The sequence below is a fragment of the Centropristis striata genome, chromosome 13, assembly GCF_030273125.1.
Source record: "Centropristis striata isolate RG_2023a ecotype Rhode Island chromosome 13, C.striata_1.0, whole genome shotgun sequence".
NCBI classification, from domain to species: domain Eukaryota; kingdom Metazoa; phylum Chordata; class Actinopteri; order Perciformes; family Serranidae; genus Centropristis; species Centropristis striata.
Window position 1 is genome coordinate 32,324,053 of NC_081529.1, and position 23,631 is coordinate 32,347,683.

The 23,631-nt window shown below is 36.4% G+C and overlaps 2 protein-coding genes across 3 annotated transcripts in view; one reads left to right on the forward strand and one right to left on the reverse strand.

The window, feature by feature from the left end:
* Window positions 1-73: 73 nt before the first annotated feature.
* On the forward strand, window positions 74-8,501 carry slc25a19 (solute carrier family 25 member 19). Of its 2 annotated transcripts, none has more exons than XM_059347522.1 (7): window positions 74-266; window positions 1,308-1,465; window positions 2,362-2,517; window positions 3,601-3,771; window positions 5,077-5,257; window positions 5,346-5,476; window positions 7,707-8,501. In XM_059347522.1, the coding sequence occupies exons 2-7, from the start codon at window positions 1,334-1,336 to the stop codon at window positions 7,908-7,910; spliced, it is 975 nt and encodes a 324-aa protein (XP_059203505.1). In that variant the 5' UTR covers window positions 74-266; window positions 1,308-1,333; the 3' UTR covers window positions 7,911-8,501. The 2 variants fall into 2 exon arrangements, with proteins under 2 accessions (XP_059203505.1, XP_059203504.1); XM_059347521.1 differs by having other exon boundaries at window positions 75-266; window positions 1,314-1,465.
* Window positions 8,502-12,781: 4,280 nt separating this feature from the next.
* pitpnc1a (phosphatidylinositol transfer protein cytoplasmic 1a) overlaps window positions 12,782-23,631 on the reverse strand; it is a 94,256-nt gene continuing 83,406 nt past the window's right edge. Inside the window, exons 7-9 of the mRNA XM_059347544.1 lie at window positions 18,465-18,620; window positions 16,882-16,945; window positions 12,782-13,695 (exon numbers count right to left, since the gene is read on the reverse strand). Coding sequence (XP_059203527.1) covers window positions 13,385-13,695; window positions 16,882-16,945; window positions 18,465-18,620 — 531 coding nt within the window. The 3' untranslated portion in view covers window positions 12,782-13,384. The remainder of the gene's footprint in view (window positions 13,696-16,881; window positions 16,946-18,464; window positions 18,621-23,631) is intronic.

Sequence of the window (23,631 nt, forward strand, 5' to 3'; positions counted from 1 at the left end):
TTTTTAATCTTGTTTTTAGACACCTTTTTTTGCAGTGTGGTACTGGGGAGGCGTTTCCCGGGGTGTTGAAGTGAGGCAGTGAATCATCTTGTCGCAATTTCTCTGCTATCAAGGTGGAGTCATCTTTGTCTGACCCGGAAGTAATGCTAGCAGTTATAGCGTGCAGTACAAGCTGTTCCTTGTCCTAGTAATGCTGGACAGTTACATGTCAGGGTTTAGTACAGCAGCTGGAGTTGTATTAATGAAGGACATTTAATATAATTAAGGTAAGTGTCTGTGATTGGGTATAAAGTCACTAGTTGCTCTGTTGTTGTTAGCTTAGCTCAGCTAGCCCCAAGGTGCCTCTGCATGTCCTCTGCAGGATGTGACTTTATCTGCTCCTCATAACCTGCTGCACATATTAGTGTTATATTTTGTGATTTTTAAGTCCTGATATTTTAGTTTCCTTTAGATATTGATACTTTTACATTGCTTTAGGCTGACGACAGTATCGACCAAGTATTTCCTTCTTATATCTAGCAAATGTATCTTAATTATATTGTGTTTGGGTATAATATACCTACTGACCATAGCTTTATGTGCTTATTTCATTATTAGTATTATTATGTCCTTATGTATACGAAAAATATAGAACTTTTTCATGATATTCAATTTTTTTTAGATGTACCTGTATGAATGAAGTTGTTAATATTGTCTTGTGCTTGTAAAACGTAGCGCTTACAAGACATCACAAATTAATACAAGTCAGATCCAGGATTCTGGTTTTACACTTTAAAACAAAAAGTGCAAAGAATCAACAAAACATATAAAGTCTGAAATAATTCAGATATAATATGTATGCATATCTTCATTTCTTTATTTAAATGTAGAAATCTCTGTCAAAACATCTACTTGTGCTTGGTTGAATGTAACTGTGATTCACAGCCATTCTACACCTTCATAGTTTACGACATTAAACTGACAGTTATTTGGAACATTTTCTTAATCTAAAAGGATTGTGGTAATGAAATTAGCTCACAGTGTCTCTAAAAATGTCAGAAAACACCTTAAAATTCTTTAAAAAGATTATAAATTCATATCAAACAGTGACTTTAGATTGTATTTGTTAAAAAGGGTCAAAGAAAATATGTATTCAATGCTCTTGGATTTTTGCTATGAGCTGCACCATGTTCATGAGAATCACTCCTTTACTTGCTGACAGTAATAATAAAACATTAACATAAGAAATAAAGTTAAAAGTAAAAATGTAAGACCTTTAAATGTAATGGAGTACTTTGACACTGGTATGCATGATTTTTTTTTTTTAGTTTCAGGAGTCCGAGGCTGTGGAGACATGGTGGGCTACGACCCCGGGGCTCAGGGTGCAGCGCTCTCCCCAGAGGAGGCGGCCCTGGCCGGGTCAGCTGCTGGGATGGTCACCCGAGCCCTCATCAGCCCCTTAGACGTGCTTAAAATCAGATTCCAGGTAACGATGAGGCAGAGAACTTATGCTACTATACATCAGAAGACTTTGAAAAGATTTGGAAAAGACTCCTGGAAAACTATCAGCTCACATCTAAAGACAAGTGTTTAGTTGTAGTCTTGTAAATAGTTACCCTGCAATATTCACAGGCTGTCTAAAATCTCAGTCTGAGACGAGGCTGGGACTAAAAACTCTAGATTCTTTTAGCAGTTTTTCCCATCATGCTCTTAGTAAAAACTGACTAAATGGAGGAGAAGCAGCTTTTGGCTCCAGCTGCTCTAGTGTGTTCAGTGGTTTGTGTTAAAATAAAAAATAAAAATTTAAAAAAGAAGAGAAGACGCCACAAAATGCCCCTCACAAAGCTGAAAAGGGGTTTCTGTTTTTCTGACATGAAAAGTTGACTATTTTACAGTAAAAATAGATATGAGGAAGAATAAAGGAAAGGAACAATTAGAAATGAATTCATGATATACATTTATGTCCTATTTAATTATAATGTGTTTAATTGAATAATTATATTTATCAGCTCTATCAACTTTCATTTAGTTAATCATTGATTATTTATTACTTATTTATGTATACATTTATTTATACATTTTAAATGGGTCTCCTTACTGTTTCCTTTACTAAGAAACATCTAAATATATGACATCACAATATTTTTATTGAGGACTGAGCTTACTAGCATTATTGTGGTGCTCCTTTTTCCTGGTGTCAGCCCAGCATTACTATGTCCAACCAGGTGCTGATAGAAGAGGCTCAGTGAGCATTCATGCTGATTTTTAAGACATTTGAATCAAAGCAAAACACAAAATGATTCTAATTTTTCGAGCTGTAAAACAGTATAAATTGAATATGTCTGTTTCCTGTGTGTTTATCAGTATTTCTTTCCCCCACAGCTGCAGATTGAGCGTGTGTCCTCACTGAGTCCTGAGGGGAAGTATCAGGGATTATTTCAGGCCTCTCGCTGCATTTATTCAGAGGAGGGACCCTCTGCTTTCTGGAAGGGCCACGTCCCCGCTCAGCTGCTCTCCATCTGCTTCGGAGCCGTCCAGGTAGAACCTGAAAACTTTATAAAAACTGTCTTCATGACACGATCACCTCTAATCACAAGATTTACCTTATTTTTATTTCATTCATTTTTCATTTTATTAATTCTTCTTTTCGAACCGAAAAAATAAACAACATAAACTACAACAGCGTAGACTAGATGCATATACATATACATATACATACTCACATAGGCACCATTAAACAGATGTACATAAACATATAAACATTTACACACATATAGTATATATTATATAGTACTTATATACAGTGGTGGAATGTAACTAAGTACTTTTACCCAACTACTGTACTTAAGTGCAATTTTGAGGTACTTGTACTTTACTTGAGTATTTCCATTTTATGTCACTTTATACTTCTACTTCACTACATTTTGAGGCAAATATTGTACTTTTTACTCCACTACATTTAGCTGACAGCTTTAGTTACTTTTCACTCGAGGTTTAACATAAAAAAACACAATAAATTTAGGTGATTAGACACTTTTTTAAATAAACCTCATAACAGAATATTAAATAGTCAATATGAGCCCTACCTTGAGAAAATTAAAACGCTGTATACATAAATGCATCAATAATAATAATTTAATATGATATTTGGAATATATAAAACAATCTAAGTGGCTCCATTCTGCATAACAAGTACTTTTACTTTTGATACTTTAAGTACATTTTGATGCTGATACTTTTGTACTTTCACTTAAGTACATTTTGAATGCAGGACTTTTACTTGTAGTGGAGTAATTTCACAGTGTGGTATTAGTACTTTTACTTAAGTAAGAGATCTGAATACTTTTTCCACCTCTGCTTATATATATATATCATTTTGGTAGGGAGTAGGCTGAAGTATAAAATACTTATCTAGGCCTATCCCCTGGTACTCAACACTTCAAAATAAGATTTTTTTATCTCTATATATAGCCACTTAATGTCAAATAAATATGTATTATTATTATTATTATTAGTAGTAGTATTTATTTATTTACTTATTTTCTTATTAGTCAACCATAGTATATCAAACAACTTAGATCTGAGAATTTCTACTACTTATTGTGCATGTGTGCATTGCAGTTTGCCACTTTTGAGTTTCTGACGGAGGCGGTCCACAAGTCGACGCTGTACGACAGCCAGACTTCAGGAGTTCACTTCCTGTGTGGAGGTTTGTCCGCCTGCTCCGCTACAGTGGTCTGCCAGCCTCTGGACACGCTGCGGACACGCTTCGCAGCTCAGGGGGAAACCAAGGTACAAGGTTTTTGATAGCAGGCAGGAAGTTCCTTACGTCAACTCACAGTCAGAGTGAGTTTTAGTCAGAGTTGTTCTTCTATAGAGACTCAATCCCAAATCAGACACATCTGCAATGCTGCTTTTTCTGGTGTTTTCACTGTCATTTAGAATAAGATCGCCACCACCAGTGGAGGTATAATAGATTTATACATATTTAACAATCTACATGTGAAATTTAATTTATGTACAGTACAGGCCAAAAGTTTGGACACACCTTCTCATTCAATGCGTTTCCTTTATTTTCATCACTATTGACATTGTAGATTCATCAAAACTATTAATGAACACATGTGGAATTATGTACTTAACAAAAAAGTGTGAAATAACTGAAAACATGTCTTATATTCTAGTAAGCAAAGGGTGGTTACTTTGAGGAATCTAAAATACAAGACATGTTTTCAGTTATTTCACACTTTTCTGTTAAGTACATAATTCCATATATGTTCTTTCATAGTTTTGATGCCTTCAGTGAGAATCTACAATGTAAATAGTCATGAAAATAAAGAAAAACGCATTGAATGAGAAGGTGTGTCCAAACTTTTGGCCTGTACTGTACACGGAGATTTACATGTCAAATTATAATATGAAAGTAACTCTGATGACAGAAAGCAGTAAGAATGCTCAGGTGACGATCTTAACCCTCTATGTTACGCATTATGATGCCAGTTAGGAAAAAAAATGTTTGGAGTGTTTTTTGGTCTTAAAATAGACTCAATAAACATAATCTGAAGAAATTTTATAATTTTTATTTTTTTTGGAAGTTTTTGGGGTTTCTTGCCCGTAGACCATAACGGTGCACAAGTGAAGAAGAAAGTTTTTTGAATTAATTTTAACATAATTTATTTAATAAACTATACAATACTGTACAATACATAACAATTTAAAATTAAAAACATGATAAAAGGAACTTTTTTAACCGGTTTCTTGTACCATTGAACCAACGACGAAATGAATGTCTTGAACAGTCTAAGTGTATGAAGCTATCAAAAATGAAGATTTACTCACCTATCAGAAGGAATTTTTTTCCCAGATGCAAAAGGGCCCGGAAATTACGTTTTGAGTGATTTTTTTGTGGTGTAAAATGGCAAAGCTGTTTACTTTGTAAAAGTCTGCAAAATAGTGTTTCAATATGGCCTCCTGGAGGTCATGGGACAAATTAAAGCATTGTTACTGTTATTTACTGCAGGGAAGTACTGATAAAAGTAGTCTAAAGTGTATTTATTTTATAAACTCACTTATAAACCTTGTCATGTGTCTCCTCAGGTGTACAGGAACCTGCGCCACGCTGTCTCCACCATGTGCCGCTCAGAGGGAGTGCTGACGTTCTACCGCGGTCTGTGTCCGACTCTGGTGGCGGTGTTCCCGTACGCTGGGCTGCAGTTCTTCTTCTACAATGTTTTTAAAAAGCTGCTGGGTCCACCACCCAAAGCTGCAAACTCAGGAGGTCAGTGGACATCATTGCATTTGTTATTATTCCACATTGAGCTCACATATAAAGTAATTGATTCCTTTTTTTTTTGTTGCCCTTGAAGGGAACCTGAAAAGTTTGATCTGTGGCAGTGGAGCCGGAATGATCAGCAAAACACTCACGTACCCCTTCGACCTCTTCAAGAAGAGGCTGCAGGTGGGGGGCTTCGAGGCAGCCAGGGTCCACTTTGGACAGGTAAGCTCTTTTACAACATTTATTAACATCAGGGTTTCCACTTCTCCGCTTCAAAACATGATAGAGAAACGTGCCTACCTGTCGGTTTCAGTCCCGTCCCCACATCATCTCTAACCGAGGTTATTATATTAAAAAAAATGTTTTTTCAATTCGAGTTTTCGTTATTTCGTTAGTTTTTTTTAACTGAAATAAAAATGAAAAGGAGAGTTTTCAAAAAAAACGATAACTAACTGAAACTGTATTGTGTGGTTACAAAACTAACTAAAACTAACTAAAATTGTAGTGAAAATGTTCGTTTTCGTCTTTGTCAACTTTTTTCATACGTGAACCTTTTTGGTTGACATGAAATCTATTTCATCTATCTGGTTTTATGACTTAATAACCTTATTGGGGCTGAGATGGATCAGACAAAAGAAATAAAGGAAACATTTATTGGGGCTTTTTTGAATCTCGCACCCAACAAATACCCCATTACAAAAAAACTAAAACTAACACTAAAACGAATAAAAACTAAACGAAAACTAAGCATTTTCAAAAAAATAAGAACTAATTAAAAGTAGCAAACTCACTGTAAAAACTAATTAAAACTAACTGAATTTGAAAACAAAAAATCACAACGAAATTAAACTAAAACTAATTTGTATAACTTCCTGTCGCAGAGTCCAACACAGAATATGCAAGAAGACTGTCAAAATATGATGCCTTATATAAAACATAGAAGAACCCTTATTCTCCTTTATAATAATTCATTAGAAATATGCAATGACTAAGATGGAATAGTGGCATTAGAATGTGTGAGAGGCACCAAATTTAGGCTTTTAGGGCAAAAATGTTCTCTGGGGGACCTTGCCCCCCGGACCCCCCTACGGATGTTTTTGGGTCCTTCATTGAGTCAGCTTCAAGTCAGTAAATTTGTTTGGCTGCACTGGGAATTTCATGTACAAACTTCTTTTTATTTATGTAAAGATGTTGGTTGTTGTTTAGACTATAGTTGATTACATTTAATTTTTTTTTAATAAAACATATTTGGGTTAAGGCATGGAGTGGAAAAATAACTAATTTAGTTAAAATAATTTGCTGACAGCTTCGTCCCCCCCAGTTCAGAAATCCCATCTGCGGCCCTGTCTAACGTGTCAATAATGTGTATTATTTTATTGTGAAGGACAGAAGTACAGTCCAGGTGTGTTGATAACAGTGTTATTTATTTGGTTTACCCAGAAACATCCAAATTCCCCCCAAAAACTCAGCAGCTCATTGTTTTACAGCAAGGAGATAAAAGTGTCCGATTTAGGATACAGTTAGCTCGCGGCTAATTCACCTGCGTTAGCATCCTTTAGCCGACTCTGGTAAACCCGAGGCTAACATACACGGTTAAAACAATATACAGTTCGAAAGATAAGAAGTTAGACTGTAGTTTGACACCATTTCATTAATTGGAAGCATAACATGATAATTTATATTAGTATTTAATGTGAAATTTAGATCGAATCTAAGCCGAACGGTGTTTGGGATACAGTTAGCGCATGGCTAATTTACCAGCGTTAGCATCCTTTAGCCGACTCTGGTAAACCCGAGGCTAACGTACACGGTTAAAACAATATACGGTTCGAAAAATAAGAAGTCAGACTTTAGTTTCACACCATTGAATTAACTGGAAGCATAATGTGATCATTTATATTAGTAGTTAATAGGGTTGTCAAAAGTATCGATACTCAAAAAAGTATCGATACTAAAACGTTGAATCCGGATACGATACTCATTTTCAAAAGTATCGATGAAAAGTGTTATTTTCTCTCTTGAAGTCCCAGATAAGCAGAGAAAAGTCGACTTATCAAGCTTGCCTCATATTGTGAACAGCATACAAAATATTGTTGTAATAGTTATTGTTTATTGTACTGATTTATTTTTTGCACTACCTCAGACCTGAAGCTTGTTTCTTTTTGCACAACTTACGTTTTTTCTTATAAATATTTAACCTGTGGTTCTGTTCATTTTTACATGTTGCATTTTTCTTGTTGTTAAAAATATTTCTGTTAAATTTTGGGCTCTTTGTTTTTATCCTTGTGGTATCGAAAATGGTATCGAGTACCGAATATTTTCCTGAGTATCGGTATCGAGTTGACAACAACCCTAGTAGTTAATATGACATTTTGATAGAATCTTAGCCGAACGGCGTCCAATTTGGGATACAGTTACTTAGTTAACTTAATGTGTCCTGTTTCTCCTGCAGGTGAGGAGTTATCGAGGCCTGATGGACTGCATGGTTCAAATCGCCAAAGAGGAGGGCGTCCGAGGCTTCTTCAAAGGCCTCTCCCCCAGCCTGGTGAAGGCCGCCTTGTCAACAGGCTTCACCTTTTTCTGGTATGAGTTTTTCCTCAACAGCATGCGTAGCCTCAAAGAGAGACAGAGAACAAACGGCCTCCAGGAAAGATGATGAAGGGAATAACGAAGCACCAGCACAATCACGCACACCATCAACAGACCTCTGCCTTCTTCTTTTCCTACTTTACATATTTATATATACTGGGTTGATGTTCGGTGGTGATTTTTATTGTGTTTACATGTCGGGATGGGAAAACCTCATTGTGTTTGTGCTGCCATTACACCTCATGTTTATCCTGACATTATTATTTTTTTAATGTATTCAACATTTGAGGTGTCTAAGAGGAATGGATGCTTGCTTTTAAAATCTAAAAAAAACACTTTAACATTTTATGGTCAAAGTGAACTTTGCACATTTTAAGCTCTAACTTTTATTCATAACTTTAACTTCCATTGATGACTCCCATTTTATTGACGTCAAGCCATTGAACTGGAAGTTAGCAACATTGCTTTGATTGTGTGGTCATATGCGCTCATAAAAAACACGAGTGCTTGTGTAATATTTATTTTATTATGCACTATGATGGAAAAAAACAGCATCTTGTCGAGTATTGTTTGTTAAAGCAGCTGTGGTTGTGCCTACATGCCTGTACAACACTTTCAGGTCATTGTTTTTTTTTGTAATAAAAGCTTTTATAATGACTGAGTGGTTTGCATCATTTATTTATGTTGTAGGTTCTGCATCCTGGTCTGAGCATGGAGGCAAACCAGGAAGTGCTTTAAGCTGCATTCTGCCGAAAATACCAGCAGGGGGCGCTAAGTTTGGCTGCAAAAACATTTTAGTCCATTCATTTCAATGCAAAATGAGAAAACTTCTCACTTGATTTATTACCTCAGAATTTTTTTTTAGGACAACATTATGGTTACAGTCGCTAGTAAAAAATCTTCAAGACAATTTGATGTCAATAGTTCTAATAATGGCCCCATTTAGAAGAAAATAGAAGATAAAGAATCATATGATTTGGGGCGGGGCTACCTTTGATTGACAGGTTACTAACAAGGCGAGCCGTCATCAGGAGAGAAGCAGAACAATGCGTATCCACGGCAACGTGTCAATAAAGTTATATAGATATAAAGCGTTTAGCAGTTTGGTCTCATAACTTTGATCCTTTCACTGTATTTCCACTTAATGACAGTTTATTTGAACGTTTTGTTCAGTAAATGTCTTGTTCAGCGTTTGGTTGGACTAACAGACACTCCAAGGAGTCGCTGCTCAGTTTTCTGCTGGAAACTAAACCTTCACCCTGAAGGAAGCAGCTGGAACTCAGCATGCAAGGGGTTAATAGAGTCAGAAACAATGCTCTGAGCCGTAAAGATGAGCCCATTGTTTCTGGCTCTATTAACCCCTTGCATGCTGAGTTCCAGCTGCTTCCTTCAGGGTGAAGGTTTAGTTTCCAGCAGCATCAACAGGTCCAGGATCTCTTCTGTCCCATCTGCTATTGCTGCTCTTAACTCTATGGAGTTTTGGGCTATTTTGTCCATTTTTTTATCATTTTCATTCTGCCTGTATACACCACTTAAAAAAATGTTTAAATGCCATGTTGGTCGATTTTTTTCAGCACAACCTCACCTATATGACCTGATCAAATGTTGCAAATGTGAACACAGGTTGCAAATATAACATATAGGGTTATATAAAGGGTTAACAAGCAATGATGTCAGGACGTTATGCTTCTATAATCCTACTAGTTTTAACAGTGAGCGAACAATTTGGAACTGTGTTGTTTCTACTATTGCACTTGTGTGTATGTTGTACTTGTATTTTATGTCTTGTGTCTTATACGAATGTTTGTAAATCAAGTTGCCCCTCAGGGACATTAAAGTTTTACCGTACGATATCCTGACGCACATGGTGCCTATACAGTGCCAGTTATTTTACAACACAGTCTGACCATTTTATCCAGTTTGTTTCTATTTTTAAGACTAAAACCAACAGAGAACATTAAACCCTCTGGAGTCCACGAAAGCCCCGGAGCACGACTTCTTCATGATGTCACAACGTAAAAACGAAGCAGCATGGAGCCCTGCTGTCAGCTGAACTCTAAAGTTTTGAGTTTTTCAGCAAAGGGAAAAAAACAAAACACCTTGACCAAGTGTAGTAAGTAGTTTTGTTTGCAGAGATTTTTCTAATTTTGCTGTGTGCATTCAGCAATTTTAATGCAATCTTTTGTGTGTTTTTTGTAATTTGTGTTCTTTGTAATTTGTTTGTGTTTTTTTTTTTGTTGTTGTTTTTTGTGTGTGTTTTTTTGGTGTTTTTATGTGTTTTTTGATGTGTTTTTATGTGTGTTTTGTAATTTTCATGTGTGTTTTTTGTATTTTTTGTGTGTGTTTTTTTGTGTTCAAAATGTTGATCCTGTAAGTCAAAATGAAAATATAATCAGGTCATATAGGTGAGCTTGTGCTGAAAACAATGATACCAACACGTCATGGTAAAGATTAGAAATGGTAAAGAAAGAAAAAGACAGAATGAAAAGGAGTCAAAAACCGACAAAATAGAGAAGATGTAATAACACTAAGATGCAGTCGTAGTTATTAATGCCTTATTCTGCATGGTCTTATTATACAACCACTAAGCCATTAACGAAGAGTTTTCCCTCAATAACCTCAGAATTATTGCTTTTAAGGCATTAATAATGACTAATTAAGAGCCAATATGTTACTTATTTGCATGCAAATAAGCAACTAATTAATGTTTAATATGTCTTTCATAATAAAAAGTGTTACCACTGAGAATTTTCTCTTATTTGACAAAACAAATCTTGGTCAAATTTAATTTTGTGGACACAAAATGTAGTTAAACAGTTCAATCGCAATACTCAGCATATCGCAAAATCACAATAATATCGTATCGTGACTAAAGCATCGGGATAAAATCATATCGTGCTGATTCCTACCTCTATTAACAAGACACCTCACACATTTATGGATATAACAGGACTTCATTTTAATTTAATTTACTCAATACAAAACCATCAAAAGTATGACAAAAAAAAAAAGAATACAGTCGAATAAAGCAGATAAACATCATGACCAGTCGTTAAAAACTCTGTTAAAACATCAAATATATGACAAAGAAAACATAGAGAACATTTAATATTTAAACAGCAGCCTCTGCAGTTAAAATCATGCAATTACTTTTAGACAGAACTCACGATTAATAAACACTTAAAGAAGATGGAGAGTCCTGATCTTTAAAATACACGAGCGTTTCCATAGCAGCATCATCACTTGGATATGATATTCTTTAAGTACTGACATTTCACCGGTTAAATAATGATCATACAGTATTTACAAGAACACACAATCACCTTACACCTGACTGTGAAAACCATAATACTCAACTGATACAGTGGCCGACAAGAATCTGTCGAAAAGTCCCAACCATAGAAACAGATACGCCAAACCACAAGCTCCACAAGCCAGAGACTCCGACGCTTAACCCATAAGAACCCATAAGAACCCATGAGAAACATTTTAAATGTTCTAGTAATGTTCATGTAGGTTTTCTCAAGTACATAAGTGTGTTTTTCAGCGTTCTACAGCCACAGTAGCTTGTTGAGAAGCCATCAAATGAGGCAGGGTTATTTATATTAATTTATTATTGATTTATTATTATTATTTTGTTACTTAAAACAAATCTGAAATGGAATTTGTACTCTAACGGCACTATTAACCCATTGAAGCCTGGAAAGCAGATACGTTGTTTTGTAGTATTTGTACAAGCTCTCAAATACTTTTTGAATTTCATTTCTATCTGCTACAGAGGCGGAAAAATCTATAATTTAGTAGAAGCATTGACACTTCTGTTGAATTTCCAGAAAAACTTCAGGTTTTAGGGGCTTATTTTAAAAACGCCCAGAGGTTTTACAGGCAGTTTTAGGCGTCAATGGCTTAATGTCACAATTTTTATATATGTTGTGGAGATGCAAAGAAAAAAGGCAAATTTGTGTTTTTGTAAGTCAAGTCTAGGGTTGTCAAAAGTATCGATACTCAAAAAAGTATCCATACTAAAACGTTTTTTTTTCCAAAAGTATCGAGTATCTGAAGCTTGTTATCATAGTTGCAGTTTCTTTTTGCACAACTGTTTTTTATTATTAATATTTAACCTGTGGTTCTGTTCATTTTTACATGTTGCATTTTTCTTGTTAATAAAAATATTTCTGTTCAATTTTGGGGTCTTTGTTTTTATCCTTGTGGTGTCGAAAATGGTATCGAGTATCCAATATTTTCCTGAGTATCGGTATCGAGTTGAAATTTTTAGTATCGTGACAACCCTAGTCAAGTCAAGTCAAGTCAAACTTTATTTATAGAGCACATTTAAAACAACCGAGGTTGACCAAAGTGCTGTACTGATATCACAGTAAGCAGAAAATGTGTCTAGTTTATTCATTCAAAAATAAGAAATATCATAAACATAAATAATTCCATAAACGGCCAATGTAACATATATGTCAGATCAAAGATCTTTGACATTTAGGGCTAGTATTTTTTTATTTTTTTTTAAACATCATAAATGTGTTCTATGTGGTCCACTTGGTCTATTGTACTGTATATCCCCAATAATTTTCCTTTAACCCTTTATCGGGCGAAGAACTATATTTGGTAACTTTAGTGGATGTCTAAATGAGGTCCCCCTGTCTCTGTTTTTTCATAGAACCACATGGATTTCTTCCAGCTAATCAGCAAAGATCAGGCTACGTCACAGACAGAGACACCATGACATTTGAGAATATTTTGAGAAAAAAGTTGCAAATTTACTAGATTAAAGTGGCAAATCTACAAGAAAAAAAGTCGCAGATTTAAGAGATTTAAAGTGGCAAATCTGTGCGAAAAAAGTCGCAGATTTACAGCTTTTTCTCGCAGATTCACCACTTTAAAACTCATAAATCTGCAATTTTTTTCGTCCTAGATTTGCCACTTTAATCTCATAAACTTTTCTCAAAATATATATATTTTTTTTACACATTCTGGCAGTCTGTAATATCCTCTAATATTCTCTAGGGTTGAAATTTGGAATTTGCACGTATTTCAACGAGTGCCCTATTAAGGGTTAAGGATTACTGGGTCTGGGTTCTTCTGGGTTAAAGCAGGAAAAGAAACAAATTCTGTACATGTAAAAGTTTTATGTGCGGTGACAGAAAAAGGAGGTTGATAATCTGCGGGATAGAACTTTTTCAGGAATGTTTGCTACACTCAATGTGACTAATCAAGCTGATGAGAAGAAAACGAGGAGCCTCCAGCTGCTTTTGTTAGACTCTCAATGGGACGCGGTATACCTTTTACACCTCGCGGGGCTTTTTACTGTGGAGATCAGACTGTCTGCACCTGTGAAGGCTGCTGAAGTCTGCTGGCTTTGTGCTGGAACACCGGCAGGTCTGCTGAGGGGGCTGTGGGATCACCAGCACGGTGAAAAGTCTCCTTCGCTTCAGCTGGCTGAGGGGGGGCGTTGTGGGATGTGCTGGGCAGGCAAGCATCCTCCACTGATGCACGGGTCGAGGGCAATCACCAGCGGCAACCGCCCCGCTCTCATTCTGGCTGCGGACTGGAGTTCCAGGAGAAGAAGCTGGGCAGCTTGAAGAGGGAATCCCTGCGGCCCGGGTCGGGCAGGGTCAGGGTCTCCGGGGCGGACTTCTTCCTGGGGCGCTCCTTGGGCACCGACAGGAAGTCCGGGGCCTCCGTGGAGAGCGGGGTGGACGGGGCGCTGTTGGGCCCGCTGCGGGGGTTGGACGCCAGAGGGGTCTCTGAGATGGAGATGGCGGGAGGGAAGGTGCCGATTTTCAGGTTGGTGGCTTCCTGAGTGGCTCGCTCGTACTCTCGTACCTCCTCCATGGTCATGTCTGCAGGAGGAAGGCAGGGCTTGAATGTAACTAAGTACATTTACTCAAGTATTGTACATAACCCCTTAGCATTCCTGCAAATTAACCTAAACCTTGAAATAAGTGTCATATCACTTATATAACTCATTTGGCTGACCAGTTAAAAAACTTAAAAAAAACTTTAAAGCAGTTTTTCTCAGTTTTACCTTTTTCATAGTTACTGCAGTTAGACTTTGCAGGGCAGAATAAGTGTTGCTGTTATTGAGTGATGGAAGTTGAAACACAGTGAAAAAATTGTTTTTTATTTTCCACCTGAATATTATTGGTAAATACAGTTCTGCAGATCATTATAGCTGGGAATTTTTAGATGGAAAACACAATTTTGTACATAAGCGTAACAGTGTAGTAACACCTCTATGTCCCATATGTGTTGTATGAACCGTGCTATATAAATAAACTTGACTTGAGTACAATTTTTACTTGTACTTTACTTGAGTATTTCCATTTATGTAACTTTATACGATTGTGCTTTTTACTCTATTCTCTATACACTACATTTATCTGACAGCTTAAGTTACTTTTCAGGTCGATATTTATTATGAAAAACATGATCAATTTCAAAAATCAACTCAAAACCCACCTTTTAAAAATAGCTTACAGGACCTGTCTCCCAAATCTGAACTCAAAAACTCATCTCTGTTTTTGTTTTCTGTATTTCGTATTTGTTTCAATGTGTTATGATTAAATTTCAATAAATGACACCACATAACAGTAAATTAAGTAGTTAAATTATCCCTACTGTACCAATATTAAATGCTGATAACCTAAATGCATCATTAATAATAATCCAATAATATATAAAAACAGTCTGATAGGGTCCATTCTGCATAATAAGTACCTTTACTCTTCATACTTTAAGTACATATTGATGCTGATAGTTTAGTAAGTTTTCAATGAAGGACTTTTACTTGTAGTGGAGTAATTTCACAGTGTGGTATTAGTACTTTTACTTAAGTAAGGATCTGAATACTTCTTCCACCACTGGATGGAGGCATTGTACAGTTAGACAGAGTGATAGGACTGTTTGTTTTGTGACTGTAATTTAATTCTACCAAAAGCAGTAAAACATTGTCCAGTGTTTTATGATTAACATAGAAATAGTCAACTGCTTAGGAAATTAAATAGGTGTGGCTATGATTACACCTAAACAGCCCAGTGATTGTTAGAAGTTCTATGTAAAGTAGAAAAGTAGGAAAAAAATCTACGTATGTTGTCTCATATCATCAAATGACATATTTCTAATTGTGGACATTTTGTTTAGGAATAGATTAAAGGAATACAAATGGTTGGGATGCTGATCTTTACTTATAATTTAAATGTAGGTGCAATAAATATAATAACAATAAATATATTTAAAAAGATAAGTTAGCACAGTTCAAATTTGACATAATTGAGATTTCATGAAATTCATTCTAATTTTCTGAGACAATGAGTTTTGTGTTTTCATTATCTCTAAGCCAGAATCATCAAAATTACAAGAAAAACAGGATTGAAATATTTCCCTCTATGTGTAATGAATCTATATAATATACGAGTTTCACTTTCTGACAAAACTGACAAAACATATTTAACTTTTTCACAATATTCTAATTCATTGAGATGCACCTGTACTAGTGCTAGTTGAGGACTAAATTGCTGCAGGTGTAGAAACTCTGCATTCACTCCTGTATCGCCTTTGGAAGGACGGCGCTCTGGGTTTTATAATAAATGTGTATGCATGGCAGCACCCTGTCATTATCTTTGTTGGTTCTGACCTTTTGTCTCGTATTATTAAATGCTAAACACCCAAACACAAGGTTGAAGCAGTTTCTATCCATTCAGACAGACTGCTATCCTTATAAACCAGGGGTCGCAAACTCAAATTACCTGGGGCCGCTGGAGGCAGTATCAAAATGACCAAAAAAATACAAAAAAAACGACACAAAATGACAGAAAAAACCCATACATTTCTTAAAAAAAGACACAAAATGACCAAAAAAAGCGACACAAAATGACAGAAAAAATTTAACTACTTAAAAAAAGAAACAAAATGACCAAAAAAGACACAAAATTACTTAAAAAAAGAAACAAAATGACCAAAAAGACACAAAATTACTAAAAAAAAGACACAAAATGACAGAAAAACCTAAATTACTTTAAAAAGACCCAAAATGACAAAAAAAAGACACAGAATTACCAAAAAAAGACACAAAATTATTTTTTTTAAAAGACACAAAATTACCAAAAAAAGTAATTAAAGGGACCTTCCACACACAACACGGTAAAGTGCCATTCATAAAAAAATCACATTAAACTTTCATATCAAGGTGGGGGCCACAAAATATCGTCACGAGGGCCGCAATTGGCCCGCGGGCCACGAGTTTGAGACCCATGTTATAAACCATAGTAACAATAAAACCCTGTGTAAACCACACACTCACTTTCTGGTAATTACAAGACAAAATACCACATATTTAGTATTATATAAATATTTGAATAGTAGTGCTTTAAATGGCCTTGTTAGACTCATAAAAACCATATTCTCATTAGCTGTAGCTAAACTGTTTTGTAATATAATCAATAATGCATACTTTGGGTTTACACATAGATTGGGCTAAAAAGGCAAATAAATGTCATTCCATTTATTGTATTGGATTTTTAAGTGCATTTTTTCGCAACACCGGATTCCTGCTTATACATACATTTGTCTGTATTTGTCTGATCAGGGTTTTGTAACATTATTAAACTGCAATCTTGCATGTCAATACATTAGAATAAGATGAAAAACTCAATTTCCAGTATTTCAAGTCAAACAGCCCCAACCAAGTATTGAGTCATATAGATGGAAATACTTTTCACAGGCCAATATTTCCATATTAAACATACTTCTTAAAATTAGTCTTTTGTAACATTCCATTTGTTTTAGACACTGAATTTTAGGTCTTCATTAAATGTAAGTCGTAATCATTATAATTAGAAGAAATTAAATAAATTAAGACAAGTGTGTAATGGATCTATATAATGTGTTATTTCCACTTTTTGAATTGAATTACTGACATAAATAAACTTTTCTATGATATTCTTATTCATTGAAATGCACCTGTAAGTCTACACACACAATACTACTAACCCATGTTTCATGAGCACCTCCATGTCTAATAAACTTACCGATCCACTCATCCACCCAAGCGAACGCCTGCCTGTGTCCTAAAAGCAGGACGTCTCGAATCACCTGAGAAGGATTAGAAAAAAACAAAACACAGGAAGAGGAAGCATGAGAGAAGCAAAATCAGAGAGGAAAAAAGGTAAAGAGGGAGTTCAAGGAGGAAGGATGTGAGTCAGAAGGAGTAAACTCTGAAGGCTGTTTAGACTTTCAAAACATTTTTTAAATTCTAAATGTTTTCGTTCACCCCTGAAGGAATGTGATTAATATGAGTCACTACCGGTGTTGCCATGTGAGTAATAGCCCTGTGTGTGTGTGTGTGTGTGTGTGTGTGTGTGTGTGTGTGTGTGTGTGTGTGTGTGTGTGTGTGTGTGTGTGTGTGTGTGTGTGTGTGTTTGTGTGCGCCTCGGGCAAGGAGAGCGCGGGGACAGTTCACCCCAGGGACAGATGCTGTAGAGGGCTAGGCTAAATGGGTTTTTGGGAACAGGAGGTTTAAACTGTGCAGCCAAGGTAAAGGAGGGCAACTGGGGGCCCGGGGGCCACATACGGCCCGCACCCTCACTTGAAGTGGCCCTCAGTACAACTACATGCATTTGAGCATGAAATCTTAAAAGTGCAGTGTAAAAATGCACAAAATTACTTCTTGCAATTAATGTTGGTCTGCTGTTCTTGCACTGAAAAAAAAAGAAACCCCAGTAAGTGGTTATTTTTTATTTGCTTCAAACCTTTTGTATTCCTATTTATACTGTTAAACATGCATTTGAGCATGAAATATGTTAAGTTACTGCACTGTAAACATATTTAAAATTGCAGTTTCATCCCGACTGACTTTTTACATTCTATATCTTTGCAATAAATTAACCCATAAGAAACCAGACCTATTTATCCTTAACCCTTTGATGCACAACATATAAACACCCTCTAATGCGCAACATGGGTCCGAAATGACCTGCATTCATGTCCCATGTTATTTCATGCTGGCTGTGTGTTTGAATATCTTTTTTTTTATTACAACAGATCATCATATCCATTTTTCCTTTCATACTTTTTACAAAAAGTAAGAAATGAAAACAAAAAATTGGGATGTATGATGATCAAAAACAAGGTGATTGAGGAAAACCTGCAATTCTGAATGATGAAATTAATTTATTGCAAAGATATAGAAAATAAAAACTCAGTCAGGTCACTTTAGACCCATGTTGTGGATCAAAGGGTTAAAGGAAAATTATGTGGGATATACCACAGACTAAGTGGACCATGTAGAAAACACATTTATGATGTTTTAATAAAAAAATCTACCCCTAAATGTCAAAGATCTGTGATGTGACATATATGTTACAATGTTAAGTGCACGGTCCTATATGTGGCCCTGTGGTAGTGTCGATTAAAAAACTGTGGGCCCCTGCAGCAATTAAGTTGCCCATTTCTGCAGTAGCATGTGAACAGGGCAGATATTGTAGCAAGCGAAAATGGAAAATGGAACATGTGATTGTGTATCACATGTTTGCAGAGCCGAAAATGAAACGCCTCCAGCACTGACACAGATCTTGAGTAAAAAAAGGTTAAAGTAAGGTTTTTATTTCCTGACCTTGTGTACAAACTGCTCCACACGTGTCTGCAGGCCCCAGACTTCAAACTTGACTGTGACCAGTTTGTAGGAGCACATGATGGGGTCCTGGCTGTCAATCCATCCTTCCTGCAGGAGGCCTCTGTCAGTCTTGTTCGACTTAAAATACCGCAGGTCCTGCAGGAGCATGAAACACTTGTTAAGGAATATTTAAAACAATGAGGCCTTGATGCAAGCTAGGGTTGTCACGATACTAAAAATTTTCAACTCGATACCGATACTCAGGAAAATGTTCGATACTCGATACCATTTTCGACACCACAAGGATAAAAACAAAGACCCCAAAATATAACAGAAATATTTTTATTAACAAGAAAAATGCAACATGTAACAGTTTAAATATTTATAATAAAAAACAGTTGTGCAAAAAGAAACTGCAACTATGATAACAAGCTTCGGGTCTGAGGTAGTGCAAAAAATAAATACAATAAACAATAACAATTAGAACAATATTTTGAGGTTGTATGCTGTGCACAATATTAGGCAAGCTTGTTTAAAAAAAATAAAATAATTAATAACTTTCCTTGCCTTCCTTGGCTATGCTTTACACATGTAACAATATCGATACTATCGATACTTTTGAAAATGAATATCGTATCCGGATACAGCGTTTTAGTATCGATACTTTTTTTAGTATCGATACTTTTGACAACCCTAATGCAAGCTAAGTAATGCACTGCTGTCGAAACAAGTTTTAGTGTATGCTATATTTAGAATAATTTCACCGCTTTACCCTGCAGACAGACAGTCCTTTCCAACGGGGAACTGCAGCTGTTATATCCATCTATGCTTTCTTGAAAGCCACCAGACTCCATTGACAAAAGTGGTTATTTTACCATTTTACCATGCAGAACACAGGAGCTGCTGGTCTACCACTGAAGCAGTTGTTGAGTTTATTGTGTGACTTTAGCTAATTAGAATTGACGTTTTTTTTAATTAATTTTTTTAAATTCAAGTTTTTATTGAACTTTTAAACTCTACAAGGCTCAGGTACATGGCAAACTTAGTACATATGTCCATACAGAAACAAGTAGTTATTAATAATAATAATAATAATAATAATAAGAAGAAGACGAAGAAGAAGACGAAGACGAAGAAGAAGAAGAAGAAGAAGAAGAAGAAGAAGAAGAGTTTACAGTGACAGTCTCAGCACATTTTTGTCTCTCAAAAGGCAGAAAGTACAAAAGAAACTGAGTACATAATAATATAAACTAAACATGTATCATATCTGTACACACACACTTGAATTGACGTTTTAAAACACAGAAGTCACACATTAAAATGAACAAAACAAAAGATTGAGGTAGCTCAAGACCAGCAGATCCTGTGTTCTGTGAGGTAAAATTACTGTTTTTGTGAGTCTGGTGGCTTTCAAGTTCGCATAGATGACAGCTTTAGTTCCTCCCTGTAAACTTTAACAGAGCTGTATGAAGCCAAGGTAAAGCTCTGAAAATGTTCTATATAGAGTATACATTTAACCCTCTGGGGTCTGAGCCTATTTTGGCCGTTTTTGAACACTTCTGATTTTGCCCTTCATGAACCACATAAAAAATGTTTACTATACCCATATTTGGTATCCATTTTTTCTTCACCTATATGATCTGACAATTATTTTTTCAATTTAACCTACTTTATCAACATATTGAGCCCAAAAATCATGAAAAATTATACTATTTACCACAAATAAGCTCAATGAACTGTTTTGGAACTTGAAAATGTAAACATAGGATACAAATATGAACATATAAAAAGGTGAAATTTAAATATAATAAAACTATATACAAAAATGTCCCATAAAAACATGTATATTTATAGCCGTTTTTTTCCTTGTTAGCTGCAACTCTTCAAAACAAACTATGTGCAAAATTACATATTATCATTATTAGCTTATCTTATTATCATATCTTTGGTTTTACATGACTTGGGAATATCAATGTTGAATGTTTTTTTGTTAAACTTCACGTGATCTGATCAGGACGACACCATCATAGAGCCCAGAGGGTTAAAGGAACACTCCACCGTTTTTTCATATTAAAACATGTTATTGGGTCAAGTAAGACGAGTTGATACAGACCTCTTGCGTCTCAATGCGTGCACTCAATCGCCCTGGCGCGCGGCGCCACTTGGCTAGCACTTAGCTTAGCCCAGTTCATTCATTAGGATCCAAACAGATGGACAGTTAGAAGCGACCAAACTCCTCCACGTTTTCCCTATTTAAATACAGCTACACGAGTAGTTAAACGACCAAGTATGGCGACACAAAATAAAACGTGGCGCTTTTCTAAGCGGATAAAAAGGAGAACTATAATGTATGGCGGAATAGCACTTGGGAGCACTTCGACTCGGCGCAGTAATATCATCACATCCGCTCCCTCTCACTTCCGTCAGGAGTGATGATATTACTGCGCCGAGTCGAAGTGCTCCCAAGTGCTATTCCGCCGTAATGACCGTAATGAATGAACTGGGCTAAGCTAAGTGCTAGCCAAGTAGCTCCGCGCGCCAGGGCGATTGAGTGCACGCATTGAGACGCAAGAGGTCTGTATCAACTCGTCTTACTTACCCGAATAACATGTTTTAATATGAAAAAACGGTGGAGTGTTCCTTTAAGTCAATACAGATTTTTTTAGGTGGCTAAAATACATTTTGCTACTGCCCCCGTCCACAGCAGTACATCTTTTAGCTTCTGTGTCAGTAATACACTGACTATGGATTAGTTCCTCATACAACCCCACCTCAAGAAACCACCCACTATCCCTTTAAGATTCACTGTACAACAAGGGAAGAGCAAAAATCCTCTTGAAGGATTGGTTAACGCTTTTTTACCCTAATCCTTATTATCCCCTCATTTATCTCTCTCTCTCACACACATACACACACACACACACTTCCTCCTCTATAGTACAGGATCACCTGCGTTTATTACAAGCCCCATGCAGAGCACAGCCAGGCTGCACGGTGGGACTCCCTAATCACAAACTTTACGTGCATTAATCACTGCTCCCTATAGACTAATTATTCTGCTGTAGTGTTTGTCTCAGGGTCATGTGTCTGACTGTGACAGAGTGTGTGCGGAGGCGTTACACAACTTTCCCTGCTGGGAAAACACTTGCAGTGGAGGTGGTAGAGGCCCGCTGCATTTCATGACATTGCAGTAATAAGAATAAGAATAAGAATAAGAATAAGAAGAAGAAGAAGAAGAAGAAGAAGAAGAAGAAGAAGAAGATTACTTTATTAATCCCACAATGGGGAAATTCAACCTCTGCATTTAACCCATCCTTTTTTACAGACAAGTGAACACACCATGCAAGGAGCAATAATATAAGTTTCTAAGCAGTCAAATATGGAAAATACTAATAGTCAGGTGCAAATATGGTTTAACCCTAAAAGGTTTCTCAGTGGTTTACAGTAGAATCAGATGTACTAAAAAACATACTAAAAGTTTACAAATTTCTGACTCCAAGAAATGCCCCATTTTCAAAAGAGCAGCCGCCAAGTCAGACCTGCATTTTTCTGCTGTTTTAAATACTTATTCTGACTCCTCCGCAACATGAAAACAAAGTGATAAAAATGTGTTTTGCTAACTTGTGTTTCTAATAGTATTTTTTCATGTCCATTCCAATGGACGCCACGACACGATGGGCGTGATGTCACAAAAAGAAAAAGAAATCTGTGCGCATGACACAAAATAATTTACGTGTTATCACTTGTGCGATTTATGACTCAAATATGACGCCATAGTATGGTCCTCACTATGTAGGAAGTTCAAGAACACACACACATGCATGCAGTTTTGTTTTCACACAGTATTTCAGAAACATAAATAATAGGCACAGCAATAATCACAGTAGTAAACATTACATGTTACTGTTTACATATGACGGACAGACAGACACACAGACACACACACACACACACACACACTGAGGAAACTGTGCAAACCGTTTTTTTGCAACTCATTTAGCTGATTACCGATACCAATATTTTTTTCCCGCACAACTAATACCCACAATCAGATGGCAAATTTGGGCAATTTCCCAATTGACATAATAAGTAAACATAACCTGTGTTAACTGGGAACATGTGAAAAGTGCAACTGTACAGCAATTAAACCCAAATAGAATAAAACTACATGTACCTTACAGACTGCTGCTTAAATTCAAATGTAACTTAAAACAGGAGCCCGATATGTGACGACTCAATCTGCACTGTGCAAACAAAACCACAAAAAGAACAAAAAATATAAGCAGCTTCAGTCCCTAATGAGAACATAAATAAATAGGTGGGCTCAGACTACACTGCACAATTCTATGAGCTACAAACAAGGTGCAACAGAGAGGTGATGTGCACCCCATTATTTAATCACTTTATATATATATATATATATATATATATATATAAACTGGTCTCTGTGGTGCATTGTGAGGAGGTGTGACCATCACAACCCATCTGTCTTTAAAATCAAATGATATTTACATTCACCATCTGACGTCCATGTTTATTCCTGGACTGCATCTCGCTGCTATTCTTAGCTCCGAGAGGATAAAAGCAGAAGACCATTAAAGCCCAGTGGGAGGTGTGTACGTCTGTGTGTGTGTGTGTGTGTGTGTGTGTAAGTGGGGGTGTCAATAATAAAACACTTCTGAGGTGACATCATGACCCCTCTTGTTTATTCATAGCTCCGCTTTTTATGACCATCACACGCTGATGGACACACACACACACACACACACACACACACACATACAAATGTCAAATCACCAGAGCTAATGTCCATCACCTCCCCCTCACATAAACATGCATTTCCATCACTGTGAGGTGGCAGCTGGTGGTCAGAAACGAGCCGGCGCTGCAGGAGAAAGATAACACACTATTTCTCTTTATCCTCTCACACGCCATCGCTTCTCTTCATCTCTCTACTCCCCCGTTGTTCTTCTGTTACACTCTCTCCTTTTCATCCTCCCGTCCTTCCTTCCTCTCTCCCTGCCATGTGTTGATGTTTCCATTCTGAACTCCTCATACTAGGGTTGTCAAAAGTATCGATACTCATTTTCAAAAGTATCGATGAAAAGTGTTATTTTCTCTCTTGAAGTCGCAGAATTAAGCAGAGAAAAGTTGACTTATCAAGCTA

Excerpts from the sequence above, each read along its gene's own strand:
- slc25a19 (XM_059347522.1), top strand. The coding sequence starts at position 1,334 with ATGGTGGGCTACGACCCCGGGGCTCAGGGTGCAGCGCTCTCCCCAGAG. Across the intron at positions 1,466-2,361 it reads TGCTTAAAATCAGATTCCAG|CTGCAGATTGAGCGTGTGTC; the intron begins GTAACGATGAGG and ends TTTCCCCCACAG. Across the intron at positions 2,518-3,600 it reads TCTGCTTCGGAGCCGTCCAG|TTTGCCACTTTTGAGTTTCT; the intron begins GTAGAACCTGAA and ends TGTGCATTGCAG.